At 41.7% G+C, this 25,858-nt stretch overlaps 4 protein-coding genes across 5 annotated transcripts; 3 read left to right on the top strand and 1 right to left on the bottom strand.

The window, feature by feature from the left end:
- The first annotated feature begins 931 nt into the window (after nt 1-931).
- On the top strand, nt 932-7,322 carry wbp2 (WW domain binding protein 2). Its single transcript, XM_084938337.1, has 8 exons — nt 932-1,174; nt 2,243-2,351; nt 2,749-2,884; nt 2,969-3,061; nt 3,149-3,295; nt 3,380-3,502; nt 4,565-4,641; nt 5,957-7,322. Exons 1-8 carry the CDS (start codon nt 1,116-1,118, stop codon nt 6,002-6,004), a joined length of 792 nt encoding a protein of 263 aa, XP_084794463.1. The 5' UTR covers nt 932-1,115; the 3' UTR covers nt 6,005-7,322.
- trim65 (tripartite motif containing 65) lies at nt 7,209-13,015 on the bottom strand. 2 transcript variants are annotated; one of them, XM_084938330.1, is made up of 8 exons: nt 12,907-13,015; nt 12,075-12,526; nt 11,852-11,947; nt 11,494-11,724; nt 10,188-10,356; nt 10,007-10,096; nt 9,689-9,906; nt 7,209-9,303 (listed from the first exon to the last, which is right to left on the bottom strand). In XM_084938330.1, exons 2-8 carry the CDS (start codon nt 12,522-12,524, stop codon nt 8,995-8,997), a joined length of 1,563 nt encoding a protein of 520 aa, XP_084794456.1. In that variant the 5' UTR covers nt 12,525-12,526; nt 12,907-13,015; the 3' UTR covers nt 7,209-8,994. The 2 variants fall into 2 exon arrangements, with proteins under 2 accessions (XP_084794456.1, XP_084794457.1); XM_084938331.1 differs by having other exon boundaries at nt 12,872-12,969.
- A 301-nt stretch (nt 13,016-13,316) lies between these two features.
- On the top strand, nt 13,317-18,266 carry mrpl38 (mitochondrial ribosomal protein L38). Its single transcript, XM_084938336.1, has 9 exons — nt 13,317-13,435; nt 14,513-14,701; nt 14,808-14,939; nt 15,023-15,225; nt 15,315-15,387; nt 15,532-15,577; nt 16,793-16,951; nt 17,752-17,888; nt 18,028-18,266. Exons 1-9 carry the CDS (start codon nt 13,351-13,353, stop codon nt 18,162-18,164), a joined length of 1,161 nt encoding a protein of 386 aa, XP_084794462.1. The 5' UTR covers nt 13,317-13,350; the 3' UTR covers nt 18,165-18,266.
- Nucleotides 18,267-22,150: 3,884 nt separating this feature from the next.
- Nucleotides 22,151-25,126, top strand: LOC146382063 (uncharacterized). Its single transcript, XM_084938335.1, has 4 exons — nt 22,151-22,286; nt 22,500-22,550; nt 23,062-23,139; nt 23,424-25,126. The coding sequence occupies exons 1-4, from the start codon at nt 22,151-22,153 to the stop codon at nt 24,452-24,454; spliced, it is 1,296 nt and encodes a 431-aa protein (XP_084794461.1). The 3' UTR covers nt 24,455-25,126.
- The last annotated feature ends 732 nt before the right edge of the window (nt 25,127-25,858 follow it).

Genomic DNA, 25,858 nt, shown 5'->3' with positions numbered 1-25,858 from the left:
ACAGCTGCTTGTGTAGGCATTGAGAGTTTACCTCTATGGTAGCACTGAAGTGATATGAGCTGCAATCCAGGTATGACATGTTCCATGATGGCATCCTAGAGCTTCATGTGATAGCAGTAAACTTTGACAGTAAGGGTAGTTACATCACCTCCCGTGTATTAGCACATTGGAGTGAAAAGTGACATTTGACCCATCTGTTTCATTTAACAACTTTGTATAATCTATTATCTGTTCCTTGTTTTTCTGGCTCATATAATAGCTTTGTGCATGGAATTTAGAGGGTCAGACATAGATGTCAACTATTGTTAGCCAACACACACCACTTGTTGCATCTTTTACAAGGATGTGGGTGCTTCTGACTAACCTGACCACTCACCTTCTCCTGACTCATTCTGTTACATAATGCAAGAGGCATTTCAATACTTGATATATAAATCATCTTGCCATATTTGTACTACAAATAGAATTTTGGACTTACTTCTGTTTGTCAATGCCTGTGACTCACTTGAAATAAATTGTCTGTCCCTTAAACAGGTAAGGCTGACCCTGCCTTGACGGTAATAATACTAATTAAGTAAGAATACATTTCTATTTAGGCTAACTGGTACATCAGCCAGACTCATGATGTAAAGAAGTCTTTCATTCTTTTTTAATTAATTAATATTATTATTATTATTTACATCTAACTGTACTACTAACTATAGAGGCGTAGTTAGCCACATTAAAAGTCTTACGTATATGATGATTTTCTAGCATTATTACTATTATTAGAAGCTATATTGGTAGAACCTTGTAGAGCTCGTGTCGGTCATTTAAACGTCATTTAGTCATAGACATTTGATCGTAAATTTATTAAAGAAATATTTAAAATCAGACTGAATGTTTTGAAAGGCTTAGGGCAAACCGACTTTTTAAAGGGGCGTGACGTCACGCGGTGGGCGTTTCACACGTATGGCGGAAGGGCAGGTGCGGCAACCTCAGCTGGCTCTGTATCACAACAACCGTTACCCGCGCGGAGGGAAGTCACCGAGGATCCAGAGAGGCCTTTGGATACGTTTTTCTGACTGAATAAAACAGTATCTAATCTTTTCCAGACAATCTGGAGGGCCGTCGACATGACTCTGAATCAGAATCACTCGGAGTCCGGTGGTGTCATCATCAACAACAGTGAAAGGTAACGTCAGTTAGCAGCTGTTAGCTAGCCGTTACAGTTAACCAGCCACGGATAAGTTATACCCGCTCTTTGGGACGAGCGTCACACCAGACTCATTCAAAAATAATGTGGCTCTGACATGTCATGGAGATAGTTTACATATCAGTAGCACTGCAAATACAACATTATTATTCGGTTAATACACAGACACACCTGCCACACAGTAAACGCTGCACCGAATTTCTAACTTTTAGCATTTGGTAGCTTATTTTTTTTAAACAAACATATGTGTAAAAGCTTTTGTCGAACACCGTGAAATAATAATTTTGCTTTCATTTTTGACTACAGTATCATTTTTTTTCTTTTTACAAAGAGCCTTTTTTATGATATAGTGCGAATTGAAGAGTTGCTCCTAATCGATGCAAAATAAACCTCTGAATGCTTCACGACTAGCATGGCTATATTAATTATTTCAACGTCATTTTTTCTAATCTAATATTCGCGTCGCATCTTACAGAACCGGGTCCCGGACTCTTAGCCGAAATATGGCCCTTCAGCCTGTTATATCATCACCGCAGACTAGGATTACATAAATGTTTAGTGGTTTTTAAATGTTGTAATAAGTCTAATGTATCGAGGATAAAATGTTATTTCGCCTCATTGCAGGAATAGCTGAGCATATATTGCAGTGCAATAGCTGCATAGCCTACAGCCTTCAGTCTGCGCTCTGGCCTGGCCTCTGTGCTAAAGTATTTGTTTTGTTTATTAGCATGAGTCAAAATAATGGCCAGATTCTTCTAGAACATGCTGCAGTGTAATGATAAACCCATTAGAGCTAACCCGGAACCTGTAGTAAGCTCTGTCACTAGATGGCATGTTAATCCTCTGCCTATAGTACTTTGTACTAAAGGCAATGGACGGTTGCACAATAACCCAATGATCTCATTTTAAGCTTTTAAGATGAAAGTAGGTCAAATGCTTATACAAACATTACAGATTTTCTTTTTGATGCACACAAAAAATGTTGGAAAGAATTCTGGTTCCTACAATCAGCTGGTTCCAGTGTCTCCTTTCTCTTTTTGGATCTAGTGTGCTGATGAACCACGACAATGTGGAGCTTGTTTTTTGTGACACGGAAAGGCTGCCCGAAGCCTTCAGAAAGAGCAAGAAGGGCAGCATCTACCTGACTCCATACAGGGTGAGTGACAACACCACCAAGTCTTCCTCTTTGTTTAGCCGAAGCCTTGTGCTGGCATAATGGTGCCACAATTCACATCAAGTACTAGCAGAGCAGAACTCTATCATTCTAATTACTATCATTTAAGGTTAGTTTGGGAGTATCTAATACAGGGGTGGGCAATCTCAGTCCACGAGGGCCGGTGTCCCTGCAGGTTTTAGATGTGTCCTCGAACCAACACAGCAGATTTAAATGGCTAAATTAGCTCCTCAACATGTCCTGAAGTTCTCCAGAGGCCTGGTAACGAACTAATCATGTGATTCAGGTGAGATCTAAAACCTGCAGGGACACCGGCCCTCGTGGACTGAGATTGCCCACCCCTGAGCTAATATGATGCTGTTTCTTCTTTTAATCCCAGGTGATCTTCCTGGCTAAAGGGCGGGATGCACTGCAGTCTTTTATGATGCCTTTCTACCTGATGAAGGGCTGTGAGATCAAACAGCCTGTCCTGGGAGCCAATTACATCAAGGGCACAGTCAATGCAGAGCCTGGAGGTAGGTGTACCTTTTCCCCGTTATGCTGTAATAGAACATGCAGCATCTTGTGTCTCTAAGCCCTCTCTTGAATCTCTCTTGGAGGCGGTTGGGAGGGCAGTGCTACTTTCAAGCTCATCTTTGCTGCTGGAGGAGCCATAGAGTTTGGCCAGTACATGTTGCAGGTTGCAGCTCAGGGTATGTTAACAAAGCAGAACACATGAAATAGTACAGTTCCTGATATTTCATGGACTTATTAATCGATTTACTGCCTCACATTTTCAGCATCCAGAGGTCAGCCTGTAACTGCTGGCTTTGGTGGATGCCCCTACATGGCTAATGGGGCCTACGCTTACCCACCTCCACCTGCTAATGGAATGTACCCAGCAGGACCTCCACCCGGCTACTCCTACCCTAACCCTCCTCCTCCAGGTGCTTTTCAGAATTGTCCTCAGCTTAGATCCACATCTTGTAAAAGTGAAAACTAAACTGCAACTCTCTGTTCTCGGACTCCAGATGGATTCTACGCCACTCCTCCAGCATTTGATGCCTCTGCAGCATACATACCTCCACCTCCTTATTCTGCTCCTCTGGGTCAGCAGCCACCACATGATCCAGACCTCCCCTCCTCGGCAGCAGGTGAAAATCTCCGGTAGAGAAGCTCTGACTTCAGCTACAGCCTAAATAAAAACATCATGCTATTAGGAAAAAAGGGATGTTGAGTTTCTGCACGCGTTCATCACTCTATTTTATACTTTAACATTTACATATCATGTTGGAACAGATCTGCTCACATAGGTCTTGTTAGAAAAGAATAGAATACCTTTGTCATTTCATAAATGTACAAACATTATATGTGAGTACAGAATCTCCAAAAGTTGATTCTGTTCATCTGGACGTTGCGTTTTTCAGTGGGAGAAATGTTTCTCCCACTGAAAAACACAATGTCCAGATGAACAGAATCAACTTTTGGAGATTTACTTACCTGGATGATTGAGCATGCATCAAGATGTGAGTACAGAACATACACAAAAGCAGAGCTTTACCAAGACCCAGTATAATGTTAATGAAATGTCTTTCATTATATTTTTGCTTTTTCCTGCCACACCAAGTGAAATATCTGCTGTAAAAAATCATTTTTGTCTTTAGTATATATTTAGTGGTATATAGATTGCGGACCTTGATTGTTTTAAAAAATATTCTCCTTTATTGAAAGATTACAGGTAAATTTTAAATTGAAAACTAAGAAAAGTAATTTGTTTGGAAAGTGTGGATAGTTTTGTTTTTTTTTTCAAGATATTTGAAGCGATGCATACAGTACATTATTTGAAGTACTTTGTGTTGTTTGGGCCTGGATACATAAAGCAGTAGGAAGGACAACATGTTGCCTGCTTTCTAACAATGAATGCACTGCACTGATATCACATGAGCTTAATTCAGCATCACAGAGACTTTGTACTAAGGAATTTAAGGTTAAAGATAAGCTAATGTCAGATCTCCAAAATATTTAAAACACTTTGCGCTGGAAAAATGCTATCTGCAAGTCATGGAGATTTTAAACTGCCGTTTTTTTTCCTCTCAATGCACCGGCCGTCGTACCTGCAGCGCGTTTAGCACCTCTCATCTCATATGTCCCAGGGGTTATTAGTAAGACCCATGTTTAATTAATGACCCCCTCCTTTGTCTCACTCGCTTTCCCAGCGGAGGCCAAAGCCGCTGAAGCAGCAGCGAGTGCCAGCTGTGCCACACTGCCCCCTACACATGTGTACCTGCCGCAGGTGAGCTGCCCTTCATGTTTCTGCTTTACAAGTTTTTTTAAAATGAGAATGTAAATCTTGTCGAAGATTTTCTTTCAGTGGCTGTGAGACAGTGTTTGAATTTCCATGTCTCTTTGAATTGAGCTGTGTTTCCTTTCCATTTGTCATGTGTTTGTTTGTAGTCATTGCTAGTATTGCTATACTAACAATGACTGCAGATCCAAAATAAACTCATTTGGTGTGTAATTTGAAAAGTGAGGGCCTTTTTGCATACAGAGGAGAGTATTTTAGCGCAGTGTATTTTCATGATTTTTAAACGTATTGCTAAATTTAAACTGGGGCATCAAGTCAGATTAATTTACCAGTGTAGAAAAAAGTTATTTTATTTTATTTTGGTGTTGGAAATTTGTGATTTTCCTTTACAACCATTTCTAAGGTTTACAGAGAAAGAAGCAAAAAAAGAGAAAATATCCAGTGCGCAGTTCTGTGGGTGAAAATTCCTTGTTTTGGGATGTGGTGGAATGTGAGATTCATATCATTAATGCGCAGACAGCAGATCTCCACCAACTGTGTGATGCTACAGTCCTGATCAAAGTTTAAGACCACTTGAAAAATCATATTTTGCATGGTTGGATCTTAACAAGGTTCCAAGTAGAGCTTCAACGTGCAACAAGAAGGGCAATCTACTGTCTGGACAACAGCTCCAGAGAGGAGATGCCCTTCGTGCAGCCGTCTTCACCACTTTGGAGAAATGTGTAATTTGTTTCAGTGCTACGGTTAATGTACAACACTGAAATGTAGCAATGTAGTTGACAGATATCAGCCTTAAAATGCCATTTAACGATGAATAAACAATATATTATCACATCAATTTTTTTTTTCAGTGGGAAAGAAATCCGGTCAGATATTTTCCATAGGTAACATTTCGTGTTATCCCCTGACACAAAAACAGAGCAATGAATGACAACAAAACCATAATAAAAGCAAAATAATCAGCACAGACATTGGCCATCAGCCATTAACATCAGAAACATCCCTACCTGCATCATTCTGCAGAAGGTCAGCCAGTGTTTATTTATTTTCTCTCTACTTTGCTGTGAGACAGTCACTGATGCTAGCAGCTATGCAGAAACCACATCAGTGGATGACCTGGTTAAGGTGTTACAGCAAGTGGAAGTCACTGATAAAACCACGTTTTATGGGGTTAAAAGCCAGTTGTTTGCCACAGCTTCAGTCTGTGAATGCCAGTAATCCAAGACCACTGTGTGTTCCTACTCTTCTGTTTACATGGCACCATCTTTCACATGCTCAAAACAAAACTCTCCTCTCTTTCCAGGACAAGCCTCCTCCCTACTCTCCTCCAGAAGACAAGAAGAACCAATAGACCTGCTTAATGTCTCCCTCATTCCTCTTTGTCCTCTATCTTCCATCCTGCTGGATCTCATTATTTCTCTTACATTAACCGGACAGTAGGAGGGCCAGTATGTTCTTTTTCCCCCCAAGATTATCAATTTTTTTCATCCTAATCTCCTTCCAGCTCATCTCCATTTTGATCTAACCTTAAAGTCATCCAATTGCTTTCCCGCCTCAGCCTGCATTCCTTGTAACGACTCATATATTGTAATCAGCTTCATTCTCTTCAAATGCACCTTTACGTGATGTAAAGTAGCAAAGAAGAAGTGTTGGTAGCAATCTCTGAGGAAGAACAGATTGTTCAGGCCAAAGTGTTTGGAGTGGTTTTGAGGGCTTTTTGATTAAAACCTTGTAACCTGATGAGCTATTTTAGTATTTCTTGCCTTGGAAGCCTCCCCAGAATCGTGCAGCAACCTTAACTTCAGCTGTGCTTATGATGTCCTGTGACTGTCTATAAAACTAGACTCAGATAAATGATAGTAAATACTTTGCTAACCTGTCCAGAGGCGAAATGAACGCAGTCTTTTATTTTTCTATTATTTGTGTGTACAGGCTTTTAATATATAGACTTAAAAATAACATTATTTTATCAAGAACACTAACCTAAAGAAGAACTAGCTTTTTTAACGAGCGGGTCGCAGGGTGGCCCTACCTGCTTTGACGTGTTTTGGCCGACGAGCGGACCACAAAGATTAGAGCGGCGTTGAGCCACAGCAGCCAATCCCTGATCCTGGATTAGAGCAGGGGAGAGGACGGCTGGGCTTTTGGAGGGACCGACTGCCAGGAGGGATTATCTTTATAATGTTGCAAGAGCAAAGCAGTCACCCAATGATGTCACTTCCTATTTTATTACGCTTCCAGACGTTAGAGAAGACGCACGGTCAGACTCACCATCAGCCTGCTTTCATCTTCACTGCATTTTTAACATTGTATACACAAACAGAACCATCAGTGAACTCTTCTGTTTCTGTTTTCTGTGGTCGTGATTATTACTCTTCAGTTTGAGGTCCAATCTGAGTATCTCATCTTCTATTCTTCCTTCCTCTGCGGTCTCTAATCTATATACTGTATCTGTGGCACATCTGCGGCTGATTCTTTGCACTTTTAGAATGCTATGCATCGGGTTCCTGTATGCTCCGTCATGGCTGTGTGTAAAATAAAAATAAAGCTCTGTATTTAATTCAAACTAATTTATTGAATAATTAACAACTCGAGTAAGAAAACAAGGCATGAGCTCAACTGATGCATGTATGCATTGGACTGGATTTTAATAAAGAATTCAGAGTGTCTGTCTTTATTTCAGCAGAGTATTGCTATCATAAGTTTTAATAGTCCACAGTATAGTGCATTAGCAATTCTGACAAACATAACAGCCAAATGTGCTTTTCCTCAGCTGTTCCTTATCTTCAGGAAACTTGTGCAAATCCACAGCAGTAACCCACTTTAAATGTGCTAAAAGTTCTCAGCTAAGCTAAGATTTGTAAACCCTCATAATCTAAAAATCATCTGCCCCAAAATATGCACACACCAGCACAATACATCAGATTCCAGCTCAGCACTGTCAGCACCATTTGTTTGCGCAGTCATGATCAGATCGCAACGTGATAACGCAGCCTTCGATTTTCAGTTGTGTTCTCAGTAGTAGTGCTACAGCCTGCAACATTTTTCTTTCACCTACAGTAGCTCACATACTTCCGTAAAATGAGCTCAGCATACATGTGAATATTATCAGAAAACACAATGAGGTTTGGACATGTATGAGTACAATATTTACCCAAAACATCTGAGCCTTGAAATTTTTTTTCCCAAGCATCCCCTTTACATTTGCTGTTTTCATTTGTATGTGGACATATGCTGTGGCACAGGCGGATATTCATCAGTTTCCATCTGATACAATTCACTCTGTGTGATGAACATAAAGCTACAAAAGTGGACCCATTATGCTTTTCTGTCGGTTTGTGTCTTGGTAACCCCGACCTCAAGTTTCCTGAAAATATTATGAATAACTCCTGAGTGAAGTCACTGAAGATATTCAAATTGATACAATAGGTGAATCTACTAATATAATGCTTTAATTGAACTTTAAAAATAAAGTCAGGACAATATCAAATTTCACCTTTGCTAAAAAGAATCATAAATTTCCCTTAGAGTCAATTCAAGTTTTTCAAATGGAATGAGTGCAACAGGTCCTCGCCAACCTATAGGAAACTTCAAATACTGGAGTTTCATCCATCTTCTCATGTAGCCTGAAGTGCATTTCTTAAAGGCAGAATCAAGAATACTCAAATCTGACATGTGTAAGACCGAGTGCGTTCAAGTTGTCCTCCTGTGCAGGCACAGAAACACAACACAGTATTACTGATGCATTCACCTCCACCTCAGTAAGTATCTTTTCACTAATCACACAGCATATATTGTAATGCTATTTTGGAAAAAAGAACATTTGTTTCAACAAGGGTGTGTGCCCTAATTAAAGACATAATCCAGCATGTATGCAGAGTTCAGTGTCTCATGAGGAGTCACTTGTTTCTAAGCTTTAGGTAATGAAAGTTCAAAAGTGTGACCCACTGAAATGTAACTGTTTTTTTCCTACCTGAAATAGGACACATGAACATTATTTATCACATGTTAAAAAAAATGAATTAGTGTGAACTAAAACTGCAAATCGTTTTAAAAGCCCCTTACGTATGCATATAAACTGTTTCCTTAGCAACATTGTGGTAAGTGACAATGCAAAACCAAATGGCAAACATGTTAGAGGAAAGAAAATCCCAATCAGTCAGTTCTTCTACTAAAAACAATGTAGGAAGGCAGTCGTCCCAGAAGAGAAAAGTGAATTTAAAAGAAGCTCCTAGATTGTTTGGAGGCGGGGGGGAGGGGGTTCTTTATGTCAAGTCAGATTGTGGCCATGATTCATAGTATTCCTAGAAATCCACTTGTTCCCCTCTTCTACAAGTCTGCTCATGAAGAGCAGAGGGTGATGCTGACCCCCTCTCCTATCCAGCAGGCGGGAAACAGCTCCTGGGTGAAGGCACAGTGGAAGGCGTGCAGCCTTGTTTGCCCGTCTCCGTAGTAGGTAAGCGTACCCGCCTCGTAGTCCAGCAGCATGCCAATGCGGCTGTGATGGGAGTTGCCGGGGATCGTCTCCCGCCGGCCGTTGTGCCAGGCGCTGAGCTGGTGCTCGTCCAGTTGCAGGCTCCAGGACAGTTCATTCATTCCCACCATGCATCTCTTGCCCTTTTCCTTCCTGGGGATGCTCTCGTAGGTTACCTGGGGAGGAAGATGCGCAGAACAAGTGAAACATTAGCATCCTGTGGTCATTTCTCTGGGAACAATGAATCCCTGTATAACACATAAGGAAAATCTGTTGAAACGTTCTCGACTGATCAGACACATCAGAGTGGCTCTACTATTGAGCAGGTTCATGTAACATGTGTGGGTCACAAGTTAGGTTCCTGAGCTTGTTACATGCTGATTTCCACCTGTTGTGGACTGAATACGTGCAGCTACAATCTGCATGGAATCATTAGTTCTGATGACCTCAACATACATGTCAACAATTTATTCGGCAGGACCTAGAATGTTCTCGTTAGCGACCCTCTACAAAGCAATGTGTCACAAAGCCACAGCCTACACAGCATTATGATATCCTTACCCCAAGGTAGGCCCAAGGCTTGGACACCTCCAGTTCCCAGTAGTGCTGTCCGTGTTTGAATCCCTGAAAGCACAGCACCTGCCAGGTGTGATCAAAGCGGGCTTCATGAGCGGGGACAGCGCGTGGCCCTGATGTCAAGTGCTCAGCCCTGCGGTTCTCCTGGGAAAGAACTAGATGCCCATTGGCTGTCCGTGGGTCAAAAGTCAGAGAGCATCGGTCTGTAAGAAGGAAGAAAATGAATCAGGCAGATTAAAGCTGGAACAGTAATCTAGAAAAGTCTTAGAGGTCCTTAGTTATAAAATGTCTCTTAGAACTCACAAGCACTGAGGCCCTCCTTCCCAACAGGGTGGCACGGAGCAGCAGGGCTGGGAACCACAGCGAGTACTGGCCTCTTGTCCTGAGGAGAACCTGGAAACCAAAGACAATGCATGAGAACACATGAGGACCGTCTGAAGGCGGATCGAGTTAACGTGCTTCATCTTTCCTAGTGACAGGTCACCTTCTCTGTCATGACCCACAGCGGTGGTCACAGCTTTCTCCAGGTCCTCAGACACCAGCTTAGACACTCGGGAGAGGATGTCGGTGACGCCGTTTAATCGATCCTGCAGGGTCGAAGTCACATCTGTGGAAATGTCCTTGAAGCGCGGGACTTCTACGTGCGATGATTCCTGTGAAGAAGCGGGTTTCAGGCAGTGCTTTAACGAATAGGCAAAAGTTTCAATGTCTGATTAATTACTTTGGTTTGACCTTACAACTGAAACAGTGAGTTTAAGCTGCGTCTGCAATTGTTAAATGAAATAAAACTTCAATTCTAATGACAATTCAAAATCTCCTGCCATTCATTACATTATGACATATGTCTGGATCCTCTACAGTGTGCTCCTAGAATTTGTGGTTAATAGGTTTCAGGTATCGTTTCTGTTAAACGGTGTAATTATTGCCCTAGCTGGCTCAAATAATGCCTCTACTTGTCTGGCCCACACACTGTTGATATGTAAAAGACGCCATTGTGATGTTACCCACTGGTCAGGAAAGCATTGCTGTGAAGCTGAGAGTTGGAATATTTTCTCAGTGCCTTTCAAACCAGACAGATCAAGCGCAAAGGAGAGACTATAACTTACAAAATAAGTATCATGGTGCATTCACTGGCCTGGAACTAAAATCTGACAAAATAAACTTATGTGGAAAGTTCTTAATGAGATAACAAATAAAGTAAACATTAATTTTCCAAGATGTCTCTTTGCAGCCAGTGAAGCCGCCACCTGCTGGCCTTTGGAAAGAATGAGGGCTATAAGAAACTCTCGCATTCGCTGTACTCTGGGAGGCAATTCCAGCTTTTATTTATAGTCTATGGCTCAGCCATCGTCTGCATGGATACTCATTTGAATAAATCTATTATTGCCAACAGACATCTTTCATTTTAGTTGCCTTATTCTCTCTGCGCTACTTGTGACACTCAATCTTCTTTTTACGTGGCTCATAGGAAAGGCGTGACAAGGCCTGGGCCGCAACTCTGATAAACTTTGTAGTCAAAAGAAGCGAAACACTGAGGTTTTCTGTGATTGAGCAGATATCAGCCTCGTGTTGTTTAATTAAGCCCACATTTCGTTATTTAAAAAAAAATGCTTGTGCAGCCATCCAGCAGTAGGAAGCTTGCTGAAAGCTCTACGCATCCACTTGTGCATGTTACATGAAACAGCAACCTGCACATACTTACCTTTGTAAACTACTGGGACTATAAAATGAACCAAAATAAAAAACCAGATCCTCCCCTTCCCAAATGTGTAAAGGCAAGGGATACAAACCCTGATGAGGTCAGTATCAGGGAGGTCATGTAGTGCCGCAATTTGGTCTTGGCGCTCTCTGAGCAGGCGGGAGTGCTCGCTGAGTTCGGTTAGCCGCGCATCTGCCTCCGTGAGGGCTGCCTGCTTTTGCACCTCAATAAAAAGCGCTGTTGCCTCCTGCTTCTCGGAGAGGATTTTCATCAGGTTAGAAAACTTGGCGTTCACCCAGGCTGACGTCTGCTCAAGAGTTACCTGTTAATTTAAAATATGCTCTGTAAAATAGTTGCTTGGGTTCATTTGGGCACACGCTTTCGATTTCTTTTATACTTAAAAGCCTCCTTTTGCGAAGCATTTACAAAGGCTTAAAGTGAGAGTTTACCTTAGCTTGATTGATATTCTCAACCAAGTCATTTATACTTTTCTGCGTCTCTTCAAGCAGTTTCCCCATGTCTGTATTCTTCCTTTCCAGCAGCAGCTGTAATGAAAACATATCAAGTCAAGAAAAAAATCATTTATTCTGTCACAGTCATACAAATATGTGATAATCATCATCTATAATCCACTCCCAGTTAAAAATCTGCAGAGGCTTTGTGTTTGTATACCTCTTGAGTTTCCCTTTCTTCCTCCAATATGACCCTTTCGTGGTTCATGCACTCTGACTTTTCACATTCGTTGCACACAGACCTTTTGTCCTGCCTGCAGTAATAAACCAAAGGCTTTTTATGGCGCTCGCACAGCAGCATGGCTCTGGCCCCTTCACCTCCTCTCACCAGAGCATCCCTACATGAGGGGCCAGCGCTGTTTGCAGTCTCTGCCAGGACCGACAAGGACACATTACGCCTCAAGACAGGTCTAATTTTGAACTCCTCATTGCAGATGGGGCACTGAGGACCAATGTCAGATTGGCTCTTAATGTCCCAGTGCTTGCTGATGCAGTTTTTACAGAAGGTGTGACCGCAGGGGATGGTTACAGGATACCGGAAGAACTCCAGGCAAATGGAACAGTTTAGGTTTGCATTCTGAGACTCCATCTCTGAAGACATGGCAGACATCTCTGTAGAGGGAAACAAAAAAAGGCTGAGGTTAACCATAATATAATACCTTTCGAGACAAACAACTTCATTTCGGTTTTTTTTTAATTAATTTTATTTTTGGGCAGGAAAATATTCTTTATGAACTGGCATAACATTTATAAGGAAAAATAACAGGCGGGCAGGAAGGCAGCAGTCCCAGATTCTAATGTCAGCTACCACACAAGTGAACGGAAAAGCTAATGTTAGCCAGCGTTAGCATGCTTTCAAGTCATTCAACGTTAGCGCGGACTGTTACAAACGAATACTCGTCAACATATTAAAATGGTCAAAAGATATCTTAAAACAGAGCACCATTACACACTCACCAGCAAGATACTGTACCAAAAAAAATAATTCTTACCACGTAAACAGATAGATTCATGCAGAACACTGTATGAATATCGCTAGATGAAGCGTTCCGGTGACGTATGACGCAAAAAGGGACGCCTTCACGTGCTTTCGAGAAACCAATGAAATTAAAAAAAGACCGATATATTTTGTATTTTGTATGCTATGAGACAAACTGTAACACTGTTCCGCTGTGAAGTTGCGAGGACAATACTACTTAATTTATGTCAATCATTTGTTTTATTTTGGTTTAATTAATGAAGAATAGATATTTACTGAAACATTCGCCTCAAAAATCCTTACAATTTTTTTATGTATTAAATTTTAATGTTATAATGTATATGACTGCATAATTCAGTTTAAAGTGTCTTCTTTTCTTTTTTCCCTCTCGGCCACCGTATTCTATTTAAAAAAAAGAAAAGAAAAAAAAAGTAGGGGCGGGGAAAGTCATTCCAAGATGGCGCTGCGCACAGTATGTGCTGCTGCTTTACGGACCGGGACAGATTTAGGGGTCAATAATGCGAGGACATTTGTCACGACAGGTATGGAGTCCATCTGTATTTGACAATTTTTAAAATACCTCCTGAACGTCTTGAATATAGAAAATATTTCGGTAGGTTATGTTAGTTGCAGCAGAGCCCTGATGCACGCTGTCCCCTTACAGACATGGTAGAAATCTCATAAACAAATGTGACGAATAAATTTGGTCAAGCTAAACATTTATCAGGAAAAGTTGGTGTTATTTTCTGGAAATTAGCTGCTACTGTTTTTTTTCTTCTTAATTTTGAACTGCAAAGTGTATGCTGTGTAATTATCCAATGACTAATATAGTTATCAGTAAATACTCACAGCCATAGTTATAAAGGTCCAAAGATATCTGCCTTAGAATAAACAGGTAAAGTACGAGACAGTGAACTCATCACTCACTGACAGTTGACTCGGAGTGCAAAATGTCCTCTGCACATTTCCATTTGTTTTGCAGTTTTCAGTCATGCTTTAAAACCAGCCACAAGCTGATAAATAACACAAATATAAATGAGGGGTGATCTTGCTCCAAAGTCTGACTCCCCCACAGGCACTACACTGCTCTTCACCCAGTTAATTAACTTGATCTTCACTTTTCATGACATTTGTCTGATCCTCTGCCAAGACCCTAAAGGCATTGTTTTCAATTTTAAAGAAGGGGATTTGAATGCATGCTCTTGTTCTTTCTCTCCACCACATTTCCTCACATTTGGCCCATAGTTTTTACGTAGGCTTGCTTACAAAGTAGAAAGGCACTGAGGATGCACGGTCCTCTGCAAAGGTCATTGCAGAGGACCGTGCAATGCCTACATCTGTGTACTTCACAGATGTAGGCATCCCGCTCTGTATCAAAATGTAATGGATTCTTCCACCTCCCCACTCAGATTTGGGAAATCAGTAGCTTTCACAATCAAAAGGCACAGAAACATACTTTGGTGCAGAATGAATACAAATTTGGTGAAATAGAACAGCGCAGCAGCTGGAAAAGTAAATATGAATCACCATCTACGATCACTATCATACACTCTCACTTTACCATTTAAAGATGTAGCATTTTCAAAAGCGATGTGTCTAACTGTTTGGGATGTTTCCAGCATTCCTCTGCAAACGGGTTCTTCCTTTGGGCCCGATGCCAAATGAAGAGATTGATGTTAAAAACCTGGCGTCGGTAGAGAAGTATCGCAGCTACAATCATTACTTCAGGCAAGCGGCGGAGGCGAGGAACAAGGACGTATGGTGGAAGACTTACAGGAGCTACGTGGAAAACGCTGACTCTGAGCACGGTGAGATGATGGAGTGAACATTGGGGCAACGTGATGTCTTGTAAATGTCATTTTTTTTAATGGTAAAAACTCCAGATAGCACAAAAGAATTCTGTTGTGTTTGAAGGCGCAGAGCGAGTGGACATCGGACTGCCCTACTATCAACCCTGCAGGACCAAAGAAGTAAGGAAGAGGAGGCAGGTGATGAAGGAGAACAAGAAGAACGTCGAGCTGGAGAGGGCGTCTCGTCTGCGCACGTGTAAGCTTACATCAGTTTCTAACGAATTCTCCTGTTGCTCTGTTTTGGTACCCTGTGGTGACAGGTTCCTTGTTGTCCACCAGTTAAGATCCCTCTGGATCAAGTGCAGGAAACTTGGGAGAAGACAACCGGGCCGTTTCATGTTAAAAGACTTGCGGACCACTATGGGGTCTTCAGAGATCTCTTCCCCATGGCTTATTTTCTACCTCAGGTTACACTCAAGGTCTGCTACAGCCAGGATAACGGCACTCATGTGCACTATGGGAATCAACTGACACCCACTGAGGTACGTTAAGAGATTTTGATTCTATCTCCCCCCACACCTTTTATAAATCTTCTTGCATCATGTTCTTTCTGTTCTTTGTGGTCCTCCAGGCAGCGACGGCACCACAGATCAGCTTCAATGCAGAGGAGGGCTCCCTGTGGACCCTCCTGCTTACCTGTCCAGGTACACACAAAATGATCAGTGGACAGTCCTAAGAATGACTGGCTGTCTTTTAATATGTTTAAAAGTGAATCCACACAAGTAACTGAAGGATTCTTTACTTTACAGACTGTCCAAATTAAGTACAATTTTTTTTTTCCTCCTCAGATGAGCATCTTCAAGATAACGAGGCAGAATACATCCACTGGCTTGTGTGAGTAGTCTCATACCAGTCAAATAAGCTTTAAAACTATATGCTGATCATGTTGTGTTTATGCTGAGGTTCAAAAGTGCAATCAGATAATTCCTAAGTCAACAAGATCAATTTACTGATCTAATTTTCCAAAGTATAAGGTTTTCCACTAAATCTGAGCATCCAGTTTCAGAAAACATATGGTAAATGGCCTGTATTTATATAGTGCTTTACTAGTCCCCATGGACCCCAAAGCGCTTTACATATCCAGTCATCCACCCATTCACACACACATTCACACACACATTCACACACACATTCACACACACATTCACACACACATTCACACACTGGTGATGACAAGCTATATTGTAGCCACAGCCACCCTGGGGCGCACTGTTTGACTGTGTGAGCTTCACGGTGCAGAGTGCTGCATTTACAGAGCTTTGTCTCACAGGAGTAAGATTTAGATGCCAAAACTAGTTTATAATCCAAGTACATAATTTCCTTATTGATTATTAAATGATTCTGATTCTGATCAGTGTAGTAAGTACAGTTTCTGTGAAAAAAGAGACATCTTGTGGCCAACTGAGGATACAACTGCTGCACAACCCCTTCAGCAAGAGAATCTGGTGGCTGTGTTCTGCTGTGGGAGCAGGGTTTTCATCCTCTTACACTAGTATTTTCACATGTATTGGTCTGCTTGAGGACACAGTCAAATTGGTACGTGTTTGTTCTGCGTAATCAGTTTTATCCTGCAAATAAACCTTTCAGTGTTTACTTGAGTGGTCTCTGTCAGGACTGAGGACCACTCAATAATAAGGTGTGACACCTGTGAGAGATTTTGAAATGGCTTTCTACCAACATAAGCCAAACACCAAATGATGGAGTGACTTTTGAAAGAATTGTGTTCCATCGCTGCGGTAGACTTTCAGAGATTTAAAAAAAAAAAAAGGTCACACACAGGCGATGCTAAGACTGAGGCTCATAAGGTGGAGCTGGTGACAAACTAATAAATAGGGCATTTGTTTGTTCCCCAGCAAGGCGAACCCTAAAAAGGAAATGGAATAAAACAGAGCTTTGTTCTCTGCTCTTAACGTGATTGATTGGTCAGATCATCTGGATGAGCACTAAAAAAAATTACAGTCCATTCACTTTATGCTGGTTGGCTTACTGTCATTGATTTCTCACTTTCGAGTTATTCATGGCTTCCTCGAATGACCCATGTCTCTGCAGGGGGAACATACCGGACGCAGCAGTCCAGGCTGGGGAGGAGCTGTGTCACTACCTGCCACCCTTCCCTGCCAGAGGAACAGGCTTCCATCGCTATATTTACGTGCTCTTCAAGCAGGATGGGTCCATCAACTTCCAGGAAAACATCAGGCCCTCGCCATGGTGAGTAGTACACTAAGCAGAGTGGTGGATGATGTATTCTTTTTGGATGGAGTTACAACAATAACAAAGTCCATCCCAACAGCAAGTTACAGCAAGATACCTGTGACTAGGAAATGTGTAGTGCTCAGTATGTAGGAATAACACTAATCTCAGTGTAGCATTAGCAACTGCCCCCCGAACCACCCAAACCTGGCATATATGTGCTGTTGTAGTGATGGATATACTAAACACAATTCAAATTTAGAGGTCATTTTATGTGCGAGTAACCCATGTGAGCCAAACTGTCAGGCTTCAGGTTGCTATAAACACTCTGCTACATTGAGTTTTTTCTACTCTTGACTCTAAAATGTCATTAAGTGTTGAGATACCATATAGATAACATGGTCATCTCAGACACATAGCAGAGGACGGAAATTTAAAAGCAAAACTTGTGTTTCTGTGGGGCAACCACCATGAAAGTTGTGGATGGATGGATAGAGATACAGATCTCTCTGTAAAATACTAGCATCGCACAATCACTATATAGGACCTGAATTATGACGTGTTATTGCAGACCACAAATGCTGGAAAAAAAATCTCTGCCATATTAAATATGCTTCAGACAAGTGGCTGATGCTCCTAGTATACCACAAACCTTAATAAATAAATAAAATCAATTGTCTTGACATGTTGACTTTAGCTCGATTTAGCACAAATACTCTAAACACCTCCTGGATTAAAACGTGCATTGAGTGGGCACATAACTGTTAATCTGTGTGATACCTAAAAACGCACTGAGCATGTATCGTCTCTCCACACAGCCATTCACTGGAGCAGCGCACGTTTAAGACGGTGGATTTCTACAGAAAGTACCAGGACAACATGACTCCTGTGGGTCTGGCCTTCTTCCAATGCCAGTGGGATCAATCTGTGACAGATACCTTTCACAACACCCTAAGTGAGTCATGGTGGGGCAAAAAGACAACACAATACATGCTGGAACTTGTTTCCCACCTCTAACGTGGTCATCTAAATTGGGCCAGGATTTGTGTGGCAGCTGGTAATGTGAGTTTGTTTTCCTGCATCTTCTCCTGCAGACATGAGGGAGCCCGTGTTTGAGTTCATCAGGCCTCCAGTGTACCACCCATCACAGGTCAAATACCCTCACCGGCAGCCCCTACGCTACCTGGACAGATACAGAGACGGGAAAGAGCACACCTATGGAATATACTGATTATCAGACACATGCACATTTGAGGAAACAGCAACAACAATGTGGAATTATGTTTGCCATATTTATGTCATGATTTTAAAAATAAAGCAATTTTCAGCTGCACTGGGGTTGCATTTTATTTACCTTTGCCAAAAAACAAACATTTTATACTCACTAAACATCAATTATCAGCATTTTATTAATGATAATCTGGCAGGAATTTTTAAAGCCAGCAACACCAAATATAAGTCAGCAACATTTAACAGCTCAATAAGAAGCAGGTACATGTGGAGTCAAAATGTGATAGAAGTAATATTTTTATGCCTCAAATATATATATTTTTTTATAGTTTTAAGCCCACGAGACGTTCATGTCAAAGACCAAGAATTTGTCTAAAAGCCCGTCTAGAAAAAGATACATTTATTCATACTTGATACTATAAACTTTTATTGCTGCAGTTGCTCTAATGTTGAGTAATTATCCCTAATTTTGTGTATACTGAAGCATTCAAAGAAATGTCAGCAGATGGCACTGCTGAGTTAAAATCCCCAGAGACCACACTGATGAGTCAGAACTTTTCAGGAACCTTATTTTAACTATGACTCATATTTGATTGTAAATTCTTAGCAATAATAGCTGCGGATCTTTGCTCATGTGTCTGTTTTATGCCAGTTTTGATTGATTGCACATTAATTTCATTCCATTTTTATTTACATAGCAACAGATGACAACAACAGTTGCTTCAAGATGCTTTAAAAACTCTACAATAATAGACAGAGGGCAGAACCAGACTTTTTTTTTTTTTTTTTTAATGTTGTCCTGTCTGGCAGCTTTTGCAATCAGAATTGTGATCTGAATGCATGGTGGTGCTGAAGACATTTTGCTTTTGCACAAACAGCTATATAGAATCTCTATAGGCTCCTCTTATTCATGTGAATCTTTTATATGCTTATTTATTCATTTCGTTTTGTGCTATTTCAGATATTACATTATATGTGGTATAATATGATAATGTCTAAGGCAAAGCAGGCAAGAGAAAACAAAAAGAGGAGCTGGTGGTGGTGGCAGTGCTGTGACCGGTTGGGGTTTAACTCAGTTCAGTTCAATTCAATTTTATTTATACAGCGCCAAATCACAACAGTCACCTCAAGGTGCTTTATATTGTAAGGTAGACCCAACAGTCATGTCACCCCCTATGAGCAAGCACTTTGGCGACAGTGGGAAGGAAAAACTCCCTTTTAACAGGAAGAAACCTCCAGCAGAACCAGGCTCAGGGAGGGGCGGGGCCATCTGCTGTGACTGGTTGGGGAGAGAGAAGAAAGACAGGATAAAAGACATGCTGTGGAAGAGAGCCAGAGATTAATAACTAATCATCAAATGCAGAGTGGAGTAAACACGCAAGTTAAAAGAGCTGAGTTAAGAATAAACACTGTGCACCTACTGCAGTGTAACTAGGGGAGGATTCAGGGTCACCTGGTCAGTCCTAAATGTAACCTTTTTCAAAAGGGAAAGTCGTCAGCCTAATCGTAAAAGAAAATGTCTGTCTCATAAAATCCAAACTGGGAAATAATTCCACAGAAGAGGGGTGGGAAATCTGAGGGCTCTGCCTCCCATTCTATTTTTAACTATCCCAGGAAACATCAGTAAACCTGCAGTCAGAGAGCAAAGTGCTCCATTACCTCATACAGTACTACGAGGTATAAAGCATTCCTACATATTTGTAGGAAATGCTGGTAAAAAACAACAAGACTTTCCATGGCTTCATAGTGCTGCTGAATGCCAAGGTGATGCAATCCAGTTTAAGTATCAGGTTATATTTTTAGGGCTGAGTAATACATTCAGTAAGAAGCAGGAAATTAGAGATAATCGAGTCATTTATGTCTTTAAGAGATTTCTCCAGTTTAACTCATTAATGTGGGTCATCATATAATGATACTACCTAAGGGAAGCATCTATAAACTAAATGAAACAGATGCCTCAGGTGAGCATCAACCTCCGATTATTAAACTGACACGTCGCTTAATGCGCCAACTTGCACTTGAAACTCCACTGTATCCACAGCCCTGACACAACAACAGGAAAAGTTGGGAACAGTTTTGAGGACCCATGCAAGACTTCAGATGGCTTCTAAAATGTGTATATCACACCCGTCCAGCAAAATACATTACTGTAACTTCAGGGCAAGCTAACCTGTTTATCCTATATTAAATTGCCAAGTAGATTCATCAATCCTTTGAATAACACAAAGTTTGTTTTTCAGGACATTTCACAATATGAAAAAAACTTCACATCCGTGTGAATTGGTCCACTAACACTACACTAAACTTAAAGAATCGAGATACCTAAATTATGACTAAATGTCATAGTAGACTATCAATATAACTACATGACAATTTGCTGTCAAAATGAACCTTGAATCATACAGATTCAATATCTGATTTACGAAGGACTTTACAGATCGGCTTTCCATTTTCAGTTTATTAAATCTTGCAGAGTAGTCCTTACCTTTAAATATAACCTCTCTCCTCTGTGAATATTACTAAACAAATAAAATCAATTGTCTTGACATATTGACTTTAAGTCGATTTAGCACAAATACTCTAAACACCTCCTGGATTAAAACGTGCATTGAGTGGGCACATAACTGTTAAACTGTGTGATAACTAAAAACGCACTGAGCATGTATCGTCTCTCCACACAGCCATTCACTGGTGCAGCGCACGTTTAAGACGGTGGATTTCTACGGAAAGTACCAGGACAACATGACTCCTGTGGGTCTGGCCTTCTTCCAATGCCAGTGGGATCAGTATGTGACAGATACCGTGCACAACACAAGACACATCACATAACAACACAATACATGCTGGAACCTGCACGTCTCTCTAACGCGTTCATCTAAGTTGGGCCAGGATTTTTGTGACAGCTGGAAATGTGAGTTTAACGGTTTGCTTTCCTGCATCTTCTCCCTGCAGACATGAGGAAACGTGTCAAATACCGGCAGCCCCTACGCTAGCTGGAAAGATACAGAGATGGAAAAGAGCACAACTATGGAATGTACTGGTTATGCAACACATGCATATTTGAGAAAACGTCAACAACTATGTGGACAATGCTTGTCATATTTATGTCATGATTGTAAAAATAAAGCAATTTTCAGCTGCACTGGTGTTGCTTTATATTTTGCTTTGTTAAAGACCATATATAATATGTCACATAGCTCCACATCTTCATTTTAAGCATTTCTAGTAAACAATGGGAGATGGTTTAGGCATCAATTGAGGCTGCATTGAGAGGACTGACAATGGCTCCTGGGCTAGGCAGATCCTCACGTACTAATGAATAGTTAATGAATTGGAAAAAAGGGAGGGAGCGTGGGGCACAAAAGCTTGTAGAATCTGATTATAGCTATGACTCATATTTGCCTCCATATACTTATCAATTATAGCTGCCCATCTTTGCTTATGTGAAATGTCTCTTTACTGCCAGTTTAGATGGATGCAACTTACAGTTTAAAAACTTCTGCGTGCCTGTCTGATCAGAACAGTGGTTTAAGCTTTACCAAGAACTGCTGATACAAACTGCATGGATGAGTGAAGGCTTGCCGCAAGATACAAAAGACAAAAAATACAAATATTTAAGTCCAACATGCCCTCATATGTTTGAAAATTTGCAAAAAAGTTTGTGATTTTCTTATTTTTAATCCCTTTCCGATGAATGGTAACTTTCAATAATTGATATTCTGATGTTTCCTTATCTTGGCATTTCCACATTGTTCTGTATTAATCTTTATAGTTAAACTGAACCCTGTACGATCTATCATGAGCCTAGAGACTGCGAAGTTTCTCGCCTCCTCTTATCGCCTCCTCTTATCGCCTCCTCTTATCGCCTCCTTCTTTAAAATATTTCTTGGCAGTTACAAACAGCAAAATGGTGCATTACTGCCAGCAACTGGTGTGGAGGGGCGTCTTTGCCCCTCTTTTTCTTCCAAAGCAAGATAATTGGAGCTGATGAGCTGCAGGTGTGACGCCTGCACAGTGGCCTTTTTAAACCTCACAGGTGACTTCTGTTTGTGCTTGGTTGCTGGAACAATGGGAGCTGTTTGGGCCATTCGCGTTTGTCTGCTGACTGTTTGGCTTGCTGGAGGTTTTGTAGCTTCTTTCGGCTTCGTTTGACATTTATGTTAATTAACTTAGGAGTAGATTTTTGTAAGATAAGATCTTGAAACTGCTAGAAGGTTCTGGTGTAAAGATTCAGAAATATCACTTAGCTATTGCAAATTATCTCTTTTGGCATCAAACGGCATAAAGAAGTAACAGAAATGTGCTAATTGTAAATCATGTTCCTCCTGTTTTGCAGTCAGTGGATTGAATCACAGACAGAATAAAGTGCTGCAGAGGGAAAAGACAGGTAAGGTCCCTGGCTTCTAATTTATGCTTGAGGCCACACAGTTACAAAATTGATTTCAAGATGGTTGGTGATTAAAATGCCTGTCATTCATCTGAAAGAGTGAAAAATGTATAGAACACAAATTTTTCAAAAATGTATCAGGACATGTTGTACTAAGTGTGTTCATTTTTTTTTTTTTGTCTTTTGTATCCTGTGACAAGACTACTCATTAATGTGATTTGACGTTATTAAATAAGAAAAATGAAAGGGGGGAAATGCTTAAATTGTCAAGAATTGGGTTGTTGCCAGCAGTTGAGTTTAATGGTTATATTATGTGTAATGTTTTCAAATTAAAAGTATAAAACACAGGGTCATAATTCAAATAGACACTTATGTAAGTACCTGTTACTGTCTGTATGTGCGGACTCGGAGGAAGATATTCGTTAACTTTGGAAACCAGCTGAATGTTGTAGTATAAACTTTCCCCCAATGTGGAAAACCTTTTGGTATAATAAGAATGTTGTGTTTACAGGTCTTGGAGCCAATGATGGTTCAATACAGAGAGCGCTTGCCCTGCTCCAGTCAATATTGAATCAAAATGTTGATGAAGGTAAGCAAGATCCAGTTTTGTGTAGTTGCTAGGCGTGTGACAGCACACTTGTGTGGGGCACATGCATGAGGGCTTTGGTCAGTAGTGTTGTAATGAACTTAAAAATCCTTATCTACATTGTTCATTGATGTGATGTAGATATTTATGCAACAGCGTCCTTGCATATGACCAAACAGTCATGTAGGGCACAAAGTCTGGGACCAGTTGCTAGGTGTGGATTTGACTAAATCTTAATCGTGTGTGTGGTTTTGTTTTAAATCAATTTGTTTTTATTTTTGTTCCAGTACAACAGGAAACTAATGAAGTGGATACTGAGGCATCAGTTGGAAACTTGAAATCTGAATTGCCTTTGAAAAAGCCAAACAATGTTAAAACTGTGAAGGGAAAAACTGCAGTCAGTCCGAAGGTTTGTTTCCAGGGTGGTGACTCCAACGCCACGGCGGGCGGCCTGCTGGGTGACTCCAACGCCACGGCGGGCGGCCTGCTGGGTGACTCCAACGCCACGGCGGGCGGCCTGCTGGGTGACTCCAACGCCACGGCGGGCGGCCTGCTGGGTGACTCCAACGCCACGGCGGGCGGCCTGCTGAGTGACTCCAACGCCACGGCGGGCGGCCTGCTGAGTGACTCCAACGCCACGGCGGGCGGCCTGCTGAGTGACTCCAACGCCACGGCGGGCGGCCTGCTGAGTGACTCCAACGCCACGGCGGGCGGCCTGCTGAGTGACTCCAACGCCACGGCGGGCGGCCTGCTGAGTGACTCCAACGCCACGGCGGGCGGCCTGCTGAGTGACTCCAACGCCACGGCGGGCGGCCTGCTGAGTGACTCCAACGCCACGGCGGGCGGCCTGCTGAGTGACTCCAACGCCACGGCGGGCGGCCTGCTGAGTGACTCCAACGCCACGGCGGGCGGCCTGCTGAGTGACTCCAACGCCACGGCGGGCGGCCTGCTGAGTGACTCCAACGCCACGGCGGGCGGCCTGCTGAGTGACTCCAACGCCACGGCGGGCGGCCTGCTGAGTGACTCCAACGCCACGGCGGGCGGCCTGCTGAGTGACTCCAACGCCACGGCGGGCGGCCTGCTGAGTGACTCCAACGCCACGGCGGGCGGCCTGCTGAGTGACTCCAACGCCACGGCGGGCGGCCTGCTGAGTGACTCCAACGCCACGGCGGGCGGCCTGCTGAGTGACTCCAACGCCACGGCGGGCGGCCTGCTGAGTGACTCCAGTTCACTAAATGTGAAGCAGCTGAAGTTGGTGCTGGAAGACTTGACTCTGGCTTTGGAATCTTACACTAATTCCACAGTCCTGACACAATAGCAAGAAAACTGCTCTTGAATAAAACTCTTAACTTCAAGTTATGTGTTTATTTGTCCACTGATCAAACATTTTAGTCATTTCCATAGTAATCCTAGACCAATTAAATTATTGGTATAATTTGAGTAGGTGGTGTTCAGTTCTGAGTAGTTTTATTTTTTTAAATTTAAAAAAGCCCAACAAAAAGCTAGTTTACCAAAATGCCAAGAACAATCAGAGGGAAGGGTGGTGAGCTCATTGCTTATAGGTATGATACGGACCTCAAAGATATAGTTCCTAGTAATGAAATAATATCCTTAAGTAAGCTGAATTTTAACCTACAAAACTCCAACCTTCATAGTGGCCAGTAGCTACATGTCATTTACTTTGTGTGCACTAAAGGATGGCGAAAATACAGAAATTGTAATTATTTTTAACTTGAGCAGAAATGCCGAACTCCTGAGGTTTACTATGTGGATGTGCACCTTTAAGGCCTGTGAAAATGACCTTGGCAATTTACATAAATTTATTATGTAATGTTATTTGCTACAGTGTAATTTGGTTACCTTTAGTTTCTGACTGACCACTTTCTTCCATGGTACCAAAAGAACTGTGCCTTCCGTAGCAAAATTATCTTCATGCTGCAAAGAACATCTGTCGCATTGGCTACTATGGGAATAAAAGGAGAGAAACCCATGTTGTGGCCCCATTCAACCCTGTTGGGTACTTTTTTTTTTTTTTTTCCCCCCCTCAAAGCAAAAAGGTCTGAGGGTGAGAGGCAGTTCACATGAAAACAGCAGCTGTTGGAGGCAATTGTGGTATCTTGCCTTATCTCTCCACATTTAATGGATGCAAGAATCGGAAAGCTTATATGAAAGAAAGGGTCCTATGTTAACATGTTACATAAGTTTGCCTGTCAATGTTTTTAATATAGCTTTTGGTTCTAAGCCGCTGAACCAAGTACAGTATCAGTGTTTGTACTTTGTTGCTTCCCACCTCTGCTTCTACTTTAAACTATTATCAGGGTGAAAACGATTCAGGTTTCATCAATAACACTGCCAACATCTGCTGCACCACTGAAAACCTGTGAATTTGTCAGTTCACACAAAGTGGTGACAGTGTTGAGACTGAGTGAACTGTCATATTTTCCTGTCAGTTTGTGGCCCAAATCATCCCCACTGCAATCTGCATGTTTCAAATGTCCAAATACCTCACACTGCGGTATAGGTTGATATTAAGCCTTCTGCATAAAGACTGGTCTTCCAATGCTGAGGTTTTAGATGTTTAGGCAAAGTCTAATCTGGCTTTTCTTTTTTTCTTCACTTTGCACCTTATGGTAACAGTCGGTGTGCTCTTGCAGTCTTCTCATTATAGTAGACCAACAATAAGGGACACAAACCTTCTGGAGAATCATTTTGTTATATTTTA

This window comes from Perissodus microlepis, chromosome 8 (assembly GCF_051167445.1).
Source record: "Perissodus microlepis isolate ML-2025 ecotype Zambia chromosome 8, ASM5116744v1, whole genome shotgun sequence".
NCBI lineage: Eukaryota > Metazoa > Chordata > Actinopteri > Cichliformes > Cichlidae > Perissodus > Perissodus microlepis.
The sequence above is the reverse complement of the archived record's forward strand: the minus strand, read 5'-3'. Positions and strand labels throughout refer to the sequence as shown.

What these genes read in the sequence shown, in the direction of transcription:
- wbp2 (XM_084938337.1), top strand. Translation starts at nt 1,116, where the DNA reads ATGACTCTGAATCAGAATCACTCGGAGTCCGGTGGTGTCATCATCAAC. An exon ending in AGTCAATGCAGAGCCTGGAG is followed by an intron (nt 2,885 to 2,968) that starts GTAGGTGTACCT and finishes TCTCTCTTGGAG; the next exon opens with GCGGTTGGGAGGGCAGTGCT. An exon ending in CCCTAACCCTCCTCCTCCAG is followed by an intron (nt 3,296 to 3,379) that starts GTGCTTTTCAGA and finishes CTCGGACTCCAG; the next exon opens with ATGGATTCTACGCCACTCCT.
- trim65 (XM_084938330.1), bottom strand. Translation starts at nt 12,524, where the DNA reads ATGTCTGCCATGTCTTCAGAGATGGAGTCTCAGAATGCAAACCTAAAC. An exon ending in TGTGGGTCATGACAGAGAAG is followed by an intron (nt 10,097 to 10,187) that starts GTGACCTGTCAC and finishes TTTGGTTTCCAG; the next exon opens with GTTCTCCTCAGGACAAGAGG. An exon ending in GAAGGAGGGCCTCAGTGCTT is followed by an intron (nt 9,907 to 10,006) that starts GTGAGTTCTAAG and finishes TCCTTCTTACAG; the next exon opens with ACCGATGCTCTCTGACTTTT.
- mrpl38 (XM_084938336.1), top strand. Translation starts at nt 13,351, where the DNA reads ATGGCGCTGCGCACAGTATGTGCTGCTGCTTTACGGACCGGGACAGAT. An exon ending in CCTCCTGCTTACCTGTCCAG is followed by an intron (nt 15,388 to 15,531) that starts GTACACACAAAA and finishes TTTCCTCCTCAG; the next exon opens with ATGAGCATCTTCAAGATAAC. An exon ending in TACCTTTCACAACACCCTAA is followed by an intron (nt 17,889 to 18,027) that starts GTGAGTCATGGT and finishes CTTCTCCTGCAG; the next exon opens with ACATGAGGGAGCCCGTGTTT.
- LOC146382063 (XM_084938335.1), top strand. Translation starts at nt 22,151, where the DNA reads ATGAGCTGCAGGTGTGACGCCTGCACAGTGGCCTTTTTAAACCTCACA. An exon ending in GCTGCAGAGGGAAAAGACAG is followed by an intron (nt 22,551 to 23,061) that starts GTAAGGTCCCTG and finishes TTGTGTTTACAG; the next exon opens with GTCTTGGAGCCAATGATGGT. An exon ending in GAATCAAAATGTTGATGAAG is followed by an intron (nt 23,140 to 23,423) that starts GTAAGCAAGATC and finishes TTTTTGTTCCAG; the next exon opens with TACAACAGGAAACTAATGAA.